The following is a 9,520-nucleotide window of genomic DNA, read 5'->3' on the forward strand; positions in this document are numbered from 1 at the left end:
GGTCAAGAAACGTATGCAATAAAATTCTAATTCGCTTGATCTTTCGTTATTCGAATGCTCGATAATCGATCGATCTCCAGCAGTGCGTGGTCGAAAAACAAAGTTGCGAACCTCTGGCCGCACGAACCCGCCATTTTCTCGCTGTTTCGAAAATACACAGGCAGATGACACTGGCGGCGGCGTAATCACTTCCACGTAAAAAATGGCGGACTGCAAGGGTGCGTTTTGTGTTTCCTCTCCGATGAAATAATAAACCAATCGATTCGAACTGTGCGTTAATTGGACGATTAAGGAGAACCGGAGGACCGTCGGTGTCGAGTTCTCCGGGAGGTCTTGCGTCCCGCGGACCGCGGACCGTTTCGCACGAATATTTACTCGCGCTCGATTTCGACAGATTGACCGAGCAACATTGTTTGACAATGGTTCTAATCGTTTGATTCGTGTTTTATCTAGAGAGCAACGAAGAATCGAGCAGGCCAGCTTATGTTTTAAAGGTAGACCCGCCCCAGGACCCATCCGCGGACCCGTCTAAACACGCTACCACTGGTAAATACATTCTTGACGCTTTTTGTTTTCAACGTGTAACTGTTTTCTTCGTAACCTTTCCTACACCGTTCCTCTTTCACGTTCGACGCGTCTTTCTCCTTCTCCCGTGCGTTCCACGGTGATCGATGCAAATATTCATCCCTTGGTACACAGGTTATGCATACTTGGACGTACGTTAACAGCCACTACGTTTAGTTCCAGAGAAAATGGATAGTCCACCTTCCGAGAATAACACAGAGGCCTCCGCGTCCAGTTCCAACAAGTCTCCGAGTAAACCACATTGTAAGCGAACTCGAACGAGATGCACGCGTCGAGGACCTTCAAAGTAACTTGTACGGTTTGTTTTTTAGATCCAATACTGGCTGCCTCGAAATTTGGCAATCAGTTCGGGAGCAACAACTTCACCAAATCCTTCGCTAACAAGAGACGAGCATCTATACTGAGGCCCTCCCAGTTGGGGGCAGTGACGACCAGCCAACAGCCCCTCAGTAAAACGTTTCTACAGCCAGCAAAGTTCCAAAATCCGTTTGCAAAAGTTACAGACGAGTCCGTAGACGAGAAGAGCATCGAGAGCACGCATGAAAACAACAAGACCGAAGAATCGGAAAAGGACAAAGAGAAGGAGAAGGAGCTAGAGACGGAGAAAGAGAAAGAGAAGGAGAAAGAGAAAGAGAAAGAGGAAGAAGACAAGGTAGAGACAGCAAAGGAAACAAAGAAGGATGAGAAACCATTGGAGGAGGCACAGTGCAGGTTCTTGCCATTGGGCGCGGGCACGAAGGACAACGAAAGTAATAGTGTAGATAACGCGGTGGCGGCCAGTACCTCGGAGCCGAGCTTCGTCTTCGGTCAGAACCTGAAGGAGCGTGTGATGGTAGCGAACGACACGGAGGAGAGCACGGAGAACGCGGACGACAAAGAGAAGAAAGAGGAGAGTACGAACGAGAATGGGTCCGCGGAGCTTTTGTTCTCGAATGCTCCGGTCGCGTGTCGTCCCACGACCAGACCAGGTCTGACCTTGACGCAAGCAGCACAGGAACTTGAAGAAGCGAACCGCGCGAACAAGAGGAAATACAATGAAGTGACGCCTTTGACCGGCGAGGAGGGCGAGACGAACGTGCTGCAGATCAACTGCAAACTGTTCGCCTTCGATAAAGCCAGCGGCAGCTGGCAGGAGAGAGGGAGAGGCACGTTGAGACTGAACGACCGGGACGACGAAGAATCCCGTCTGGTGGGTCGCACCGCCGGCACCCAGAGACTAATCCTGAACACGAAAGTCTGGCCGGGCATGACCGCGGAAAGAGCCGCGCCCAAGTCGCTCAGATTAACAGCGATGGACGTCCACGGCGCCATCCGTATCTTCATCGTCCAGGCCGCCCCCAAGGAGATCGAGCAGCTGCACAATCTTCTGCAACAACGGCTGAAACGCGCCCAGGAACGCCAGCCGAAGAAGATCGCGACCGATCACTGACAATCGTTCAACCACCGCTGTGAGACGTTTCAGTTCGGTTCGGGTACACCCTGGTACTCGGAGGTCGTCCGCGCGAGAAGAGTCGAATGAGAGAAGAACGTTTCTAAATATCAGGCCCTGTCTATAATAGTACACGCGTGCGCAATAGAACGGCTATGATTTGTGCCTTCACTTGGAAGTTTTAGATCTCGATCTCGATCCCTGTTGGGCACGCGCGCCTGCTCTCCGTGACCAGACCGGAACTCGATCAACGCGCGACAAACAAAATCGTAGATCTCTCCCTCTATCCTCTACCCCACGTCATAGCGCTCAGACTACTATACATTTTCGACAGTTTTGCTCGTTTTATAGTTTTCGCGGTCACGGAACGCCTCTTCTAATCATTCCCAATCGATACGCGTTCCTTTCACGAATGGAATCCGAGGCAATGTTTATTATTCTTTTTTAAAAAATGAATGCGTTGGCGTACAGACACACACACACATACACACAGAGAGATAGAAAGAGAGAGAGAGAGAGAGAGAGAGAGACAGATACAGATACTTTTGATAATAGTTATGATACATATAGTTGCGGAGGAGAATCGTGGAAAGGAGGAGCAACGAGGGGAATCGTTGGAAAAGGGAACGAGAAACGAGGAAGAGGAGCACCGTGTCGTACTTTTAATTCGGATTTCTCTGCAGGGATAGGAGTCTTTTATCATAGCGATACCTCGTATAATAGATTTCTATTTCCCGGTCGGCTGTAGTAATTTAAACCACAAGAACGACCACTGTGGTTAGGTTTCTCTTTATTCAACGCGTAGTTCTGGCGTGAACGATCAATGGCACAGAACGATTCCGTTGTACAACACACAGAGACACAGGCACACACACACACACACACATACACGTTATACACGCGCGTGTACGCCGCGAATCTTGAACATTGTTGCGAGCACAAAAAAGAAAACAGCGGAAAAAGATGTCGACGCGTGTACGATCGAACCCCCTGTAACTAATTGTACTTTAATTTGTAAATAGCGCCAGCAAGACCGTGTGAAGTTGTATGGCTGTGTTCGAGGCGGCTCCTCTCTAACATTTTGCTTAGCAATATATTTATCAATCATGCTTCGACCGGGTACGACGCACACGTACGAACACGCGCGCGCGCGGTGAGCTTACCCGGGCGAGAGCGTTTAATTCGTCACGATCGTGTTTCTTGTGACACGCGCCAGTAACGAACAATGGAATTACTAAAAGCGCTATTCACCAGGTACGATCCACGGAGTAACCACGTTTCTCTCTGTACTTTCTGCATACAGAACAAAGAAAATTCACTGTACACATCGTTAATTACATTTAACTAAATACAGACAGTTTCATCTTTACTCTGTATCAACCTTTTCCGTTCTATTCGATTCTCGTTTATACAGATATTTTTAATATATTAAACGCTATTGAGAAAAGAAAACCTTCTGCTGTCGTTGATGCCGATAGAACCGCGACGCGTTGTGGGCCAGAATCCTGAAAAGCTGGACAAAATTCATGTCTCTGTTAATTAATCAAGTATTAGCTTGCGAAAACACCTTATTCGAACCGGTCACATGACACGAAAATTTTTTAATTAATTCCACCCATTTTATAGAAACGATTCACTGTGCCACGATACAGAATGATCACGGTGACGCTACGGAGGGAATACCGCAAATGATACTAGCTAGACTACTAGGGGAGTTAAATGGTCCGACTCGCGGGTCAATTAATCACGAAAAGAGCATTTTGAGGAAGAAAATCGTTCCAGGCTGGAGATCGCGTCGGATCCAAGGGATCTAGAATATTTTCCGCCTGCGGCGCTAGGAGGTCCGATGGCGGGCGGCATTCAACAGGCTGATATTTATAGATTCGAGAGTTTCGCGCAAACCTACAGCGTTTTAGGCGTCAAAATTCAGTTCCTGCGTTCTCGACAGCCCCGTACCGATGATCCATGTGGTTCGGGCCGTCGTGGCGACCGAGTCTCGTCGTATCTGCCGTGTCCTGTTCACCAGGAGGTCTCCGCGGGGATCGAGACCGTACCGGATCTAATTGGTTGTGCACCGATCGACGGACGTGCCGCGTAGCTGACGTTTCAACGTCGCTGGCTGGCACTGGGTTTTGGTCGCCGTACAACGATCGTTCGGATCGATCTAGACAGAAACGGAAACCCGAACGCAGCCCGGACACGGAGGGCAACTCGGTTCTCTGCCATGCCGCCGCGTTCCTCCCGGAGGCAGTTCTTCGACGTAACGTTGCTTCCTCCCCCGCGCATTAGTCACCCTTCGAATTTGTCAGAACAGTGAACGCAACGGAGAGAGATCAAGTGAAAGAGAGGGAGAAAGGTTGATCAAGAGAGGTCCGTCGTGGTGCGTCGAGCAGGAACGTCGCGGGTTTTTGATAGTCTACCTTTTTTTAGATTCTCATCAAGGATAGGAACAGAGGTCCTCTGTTCGATTCTCCGCGAAGGCGGTTTGCCAACAACGCTGCCTAGCCGATGGTTGCCTATCGTGGTCGCTGCCAAAACGCGCCGCCGTCGTCGTCGTCGTCGTCGTCGTCTTCGTTCTCGCACCTGAAAACGAATTTCGATCGTTATCTCGACGCTGGTTCGCTCGCTGTCCGTTGTCGTTAAAAAGTATGCGAGGCTAACGCGTCTTCCAATCGTCGTGAAAGCTTTCCGAGGAGGATGCGGCCGGGTGTCCGACAGAAACCGCCCTCGAGGAGCACACGTTCTTCACCGGGCCTCAGGGTACGTTCATGCTGGAGCTGAGATAAACGGCGAAAGCGACGATGAGAGCGAAGCGTAGGACTACACTCTATTGTCTTTTGATGCAAGTGTTTGAGCAGCGAACTAGATGACCAGCGGTACAGGCGTGGAGAAGCTACCTCCTCTTCGCTGGTGTCGTATCATTGATTCCTAGAGAAATTAGTAAGCCGAAACTGTTTACACAATACCACCTCGCTGGAAGGGTAACAGTTCACCAGCATAAACGTACCCTCGGTGTCCGGTGTCCTCGCGAGTGAGGAAAGAGCTGAGCAGTTTCAATGACGAGGATAAGACTCGTAGCCTAAGAATCCTGCAAGATGATGTTCACCGGCGGATCACACGCCAAAAGGTGGAATACCGGAAGTAACGCGTCATCGAACCGGTCCAAGTCCTCCGCGGACCGCAAGAGCCCGCAAGTCCGTGGGCCCGCGGAAGGCTACATATACAGGTGAGCCGATCGGTACGTAAAGTCCTTGAGACAGCTGAAATGGTAGAGCCTTGTCCTAGGATCCTGAAACAATTAAAATGGTAGAACTTTGCCCTGAGCTCCCCCGTGAAAAAAATCTTCGAATAAAACGAACGATGGATAGTGAAACTAGGCGGTTCTAGCGTAGAACAGCGTCTTATCCGTAACTCTGTCAATAAACTCTGTTGAGTAAACTGATCGACGTGGACAACGTTTCAGGACCCGAGTCCCGATTCTGAATCCTGCGGATCTGCCTCCGTCGACATCCACCGCGAAGACTTACGTGTACAAGACCAGGGTGCCTCGAAGGGACGTTGCAGCGTCGGTTGCAGCTGATCAGGGAATCCACGAGAAGGTTGGCGGGGCGATCACCAGGAGAAGAGGCGCCGTCAAACAGAACAAGGTGCACGTTGTCCGGGGCCACAAGCTGGTTGCCAAGTTCTTCAGACAGCCGACCTTCTGCGCCTTCTGCAAGGACTTTCTCTGGTAACTGTTCACCGCCGTGCTACATTCACGAATCTTTCTCAGATTTTGATTAGGTCGGTGCAAAAGTTCGTGCCCGGGTTGTTTCTTTTAAATTCGTTGAAATTGTAAAGAGTCATTTCGTAAAAGAAATGGTCGAATAAATTTCCTAATGCAACCATATATTATGATACAAATGGCGAGACATCCAGATAAATTCAATCCTGACATTTTTATAATGCAATACGTATGAGTTGCGTTTTGTGCTCGGTAGGTTTAGCGTTAAAATACAATAAGGAATCGGGCATGAACTTTTGCACCGATACTTCTGGCACATGCTCGATAAGTAGCCGCCTTCGAACAGAGCGACGACTTGCTTGTCGAAGGCCTAGCGTTTACGGAAGAGGAAACGTGTTCCCGAAGTAAACACGCGTTCGTCAAAGTCCTCGCGCTCGGTTCTAACGCGTAGTTGGCTGCTAACAACACGGGGCGTGCCTCGATTTATCATAAAACAGCGGTTGCGGAACGCCGCTCCGATACAGGCCCCCTAAAAATAGAATAGCATTATTCAAGTATCGGCCACTTTGCGTTGGAACGCGTACGTTGATTAATCTAAAGCGTGTGTACTCTTCCTCTCTTCCCCCCCCCTTCTCTCTCTCTCTCTCTCTCTTTTTCTCTCTGTCGCAGGGGTTTCGGCAAGCAGGGATACCAGTGCCAAGGTAAATAGCTCTTCGCCTCGTCGAACCGGAAGAGATCCTTGATCCTGTCCGAGCCCGATACCGTCGATCGCTAGGAAAGTTGTCCGCTTTAACCCCCGTGCACGCCGCTTCCAATTGTAATTCTTCTTTCTCAAATATATAAATGATTCTGACGTCAACAGCTAGTACAGATTGCACGCCTGTGGTTCGTTTCAATTCTTAAAATATAGATGATCGCTCTGAACGGTGCACAAGGGTTAAAAACCAGTGTTCGTTACCTTCTTGTAGTTTCGTAGCCAGCTTTCCATTCATGCCACGTGGATACCATGCATTTTATAATAAGTTTAAGACTTAAAAGTATGAAGCAAATATTGTACGATAGTAGTCAGCGGATCTTTATGCAAAAGATCAAAACATTTTCTACACGAATTGTCACAAACTCGAGTGAAATAGAAATCAGAGATTGCATCGAATGCGCTGTTTAATAATTATAGATGGGATCAAGTATGCTCGAACACTTTTCTAAAACACTGGTTCTATCGAGTGAACCTTCCGAACGGCTACCTACTCCACGATATCGATGATTTTTGGATACGTTGTAGAAATTATAGAGCCGCCGCTAATGCGCAAAGGAAAAAATAGTTGAAAGTGTTCAGATTTATAGCGTATCGAAAAGTCATCGAAATCGGAGGGTAGGTAAGCTACCCTGCAGGTTCACCCTATGTCGTCCTCCTGGTTGTCTAGCAATGACGATAATCGCACGCGTGTTTCAGCCTGCCAGACCGCGGTGCACAAGAAGTGTCACGACAAATTGTTGACCAAGTGTCCGGAGAGCGGCAGGGAATCGGAGAACACGATAGTAAGTGTTTTATCACTGGCGCGACCATGTTCTTCAAGAGCGAGCGCAGAAGCCACCACGAAGTCTGTTCCGGATTTCTCTCTCTCTCTCTCTCTCTCTCTCTCTCTCTCTCTCTCTCTCTCTCTCTCTCTCTCTCTCTTTCTCGCATTCCATCATCGGGTTCTATCGAAAATCGAGCCGAGATTTTCCTCAAACGCAGTGAATCTTTGCTAAAGGAGAACGCGAATGCTGCGTGCACGCGATTGTTTGTTTGCTCGTTGATGCAGCTGCATCCTAGACTGTCTGATTTACGAAACGACCTTCTATTTTCACGCTCGATCTTCGAGAATCCGAATATTCGGTGGTCCCGCGAGCACTTGGCGATATTTTTCATTCGGGATTCATTCGGTGTTCGTCTACAGATTATCTACAGAGATTTATCTTTTAATCCTTTCAAGATTCGTATACTCTACGAACGCATAAACCTGTGTAGATTTAGCTGGCAGACAATTTTGCAAACATTCGAGTTTCGGCATCGATCAATTTGCAATATTTGCATACCTTAGAGGCACGTAAAGCTCTGCCGGCAGACAATTTGACAAGCATTCGAGGAGTTTTCACCGCAAGAATATTGTACTCTGCAAACACGTAAAGCTTTGCTACTTTGCTAGCAGACACGCGATAAAAACTGTTCGATGCCAAAGCTTATGGGACCATCCAACATTTGCTTCGGGTCCAGTTCCTATTTCGAATATTCTGCAACTTTATCGAAGATTCAGATCGGAGACTGTTTCTTCTTTGCCTGGTCGGGCGCCTGGAAAAAATAGTAAACCTTTCGAATTGTTGTATTCGGATCGATTCGTTGTTAGAAAGTTGAATCGCCACGTAGTCTATGATCAATCTTCGATCAGGTTGGTCCCCTTTATCTCTCGGTTCAAGGTACGAAACGGTTCGAGATGGATCATCATCCTTCCTATTTATACGATCTGCTCAGGCGAAAACTGAGATGGTTCTAATTCTGTTGATACTTGTTCAATGGCAGTACTTGAGGGAGCGTTTCAAGGTAGATGTGCCTCACAGGTTCCGCACCCACACTTTCATGTCGCCAACATTTTGCGACCACTGCGGATCCTTGTTGTACGGTCTGTTCCGGCAAGGCCTCAGGTGCGATGGTAAGTAAACCGGAAGTGTCCTCGTCAACGTTCTCGGTTACCTCGACGAGCCTCGAACCGAACCACGGTGCGATGTTTCACCGATCTAGAAGAACAAACGTAAACGATCATTATTCTGTGTAACTGGCATACGTTGTTGGACTCGTAAATATTACAAGATTGAATTTATTTGGTCTTTTTGTGCCGTTCGTATTATAACTTGTGCTCTGTACGACTATTTAATCGTTTCCCGCGAAAGCGCAATCCGTAGAATTTGAACAACTCTAAACGAACAAAATCTGGAGAACATGAAAATCCTGTTCTGGCAAAAGTTTGACTCGGCTGGACCGCTGAAATATCGCGCTGTCTCGCTCTCGATTCTGCACAGGTGTACCGCGAACGCGAGCAGCATACTTCACGAATATATTTCAGCTATGCGTCTGGGTCTTGAGTTTCAGTCCCGACCAGTCACCTGTCCATTTCTATATTAAATTGTCCGTAGAGCCGAGAATAGCCATCGCCGTTTGTCCGGCTGGCTATTTCCAAGTTTCGAGCGTTTCGAGCATTTCGAGAGCGCGATCAACAATGGGCGTCGAGAGATCTTTTTGGCTCGTGTCGCGATACAATCCACGAAATCGCGTCCGCGATCTGTCAGCGCTTGTCTCAGTCAGTGCTTGCGTATTTCGTGTGCGTGTGTGCTCTCGCATAAACTAGCATAAACTCGCATAAACTCGCCGAGATTCGCGTGGAACGGCTGCTTTGCGTTTTGCGGCGCTTCTCTGCATGTCTGTCTCGAGCAAGCAATCGTTCGCCGATCCTGCAGGGGATCTGTAGAGAGGAATTCCTAGATCGCTAGATCATCCTGCACTCGAACACGTCCGACGACGACAAAGCGATCGGCCGGTGTACATTTATGTATATGTTTCGTCCACCGAAACGTTTTGCCAACAATCGGAATTTCGAAATACCTCTAATGACCGCTTCCTTCCACTTGCCTAAACAAAAACAACACACCGTATTCTTTTGCGCATCGATTTTATGCAACCCCGATCGACTGCAAACTGCAACGTCTCTATTATTTCCTCTGGTAGGCGTCGATGACGATTCGTTGGA

At 48.3% G+C, this 9,520-nt stretch overlaps 2 protein-coding genes across 2 annotated transcripts; both read left to right on the forward strand.

Annotated features, from left to right (window-relative positions):
- Window positions 1-119: 119 nt before the first annotated feature.
- On the forward strand, window positions 120-3,383 carry Ranbp3 (ran-binding protein 3). The gene is made up of 4 exons (XM_076796089.1): window positions 120-218; window positions 454-546; window positions 742-828; window positions 897-3,383. Exons 1-4 carry the CDS (start codon window positions 203-205, stop codon window positions 2,012-2,014), a joined length of 1,314 nt encoding a protein of 437 aa, XP_076652204.1. The 5' UTR covers window positions 120-202; the 3' UTR covers window positions 2,015-3,383.
- A 120-nt stretch (window positions 3,384-3,503) lies between these two features.
- On the forward strand, window positions 3,504-6,382 carry LOC143358734 (uncharacterized). The gene is made up of 3 exons (XM_076796095.1): window positions 3,504-4,384; window positions 4,445-5,240; window positions 5,478-6,382. Exons 2-3 carry the CDS (start codon window positions 5,110-5,112, stop codon window positions 5,746-5,748), a joined length of 402 nt encoding a protein of 133 aa, XP_076652210.1. The 5' UTR covers window positions 3,504-4,384; window positions 4,445-5,109; the 3' UTR covers window positions 5,749-6,382.
- The last annotated feature ends 3,138 nt before the right edge of the window (window positions 6,383-9,520 follow it).

This window comes from Halictus rubicundus, chromosome 11 (genome assembly GCF_050948215.1).
Source record: "Halictus rubicundus isolate RS-2024b chromosome 11, iyHalRubi1_principal, whole genome shotgun sequence".
NCBI classification, from domain to species: Eukaryota; Metazoa; Arthropoda; class Insecta; order Hymenoptera; family Halictidae; genus Halictus; species Halictus rubicundus.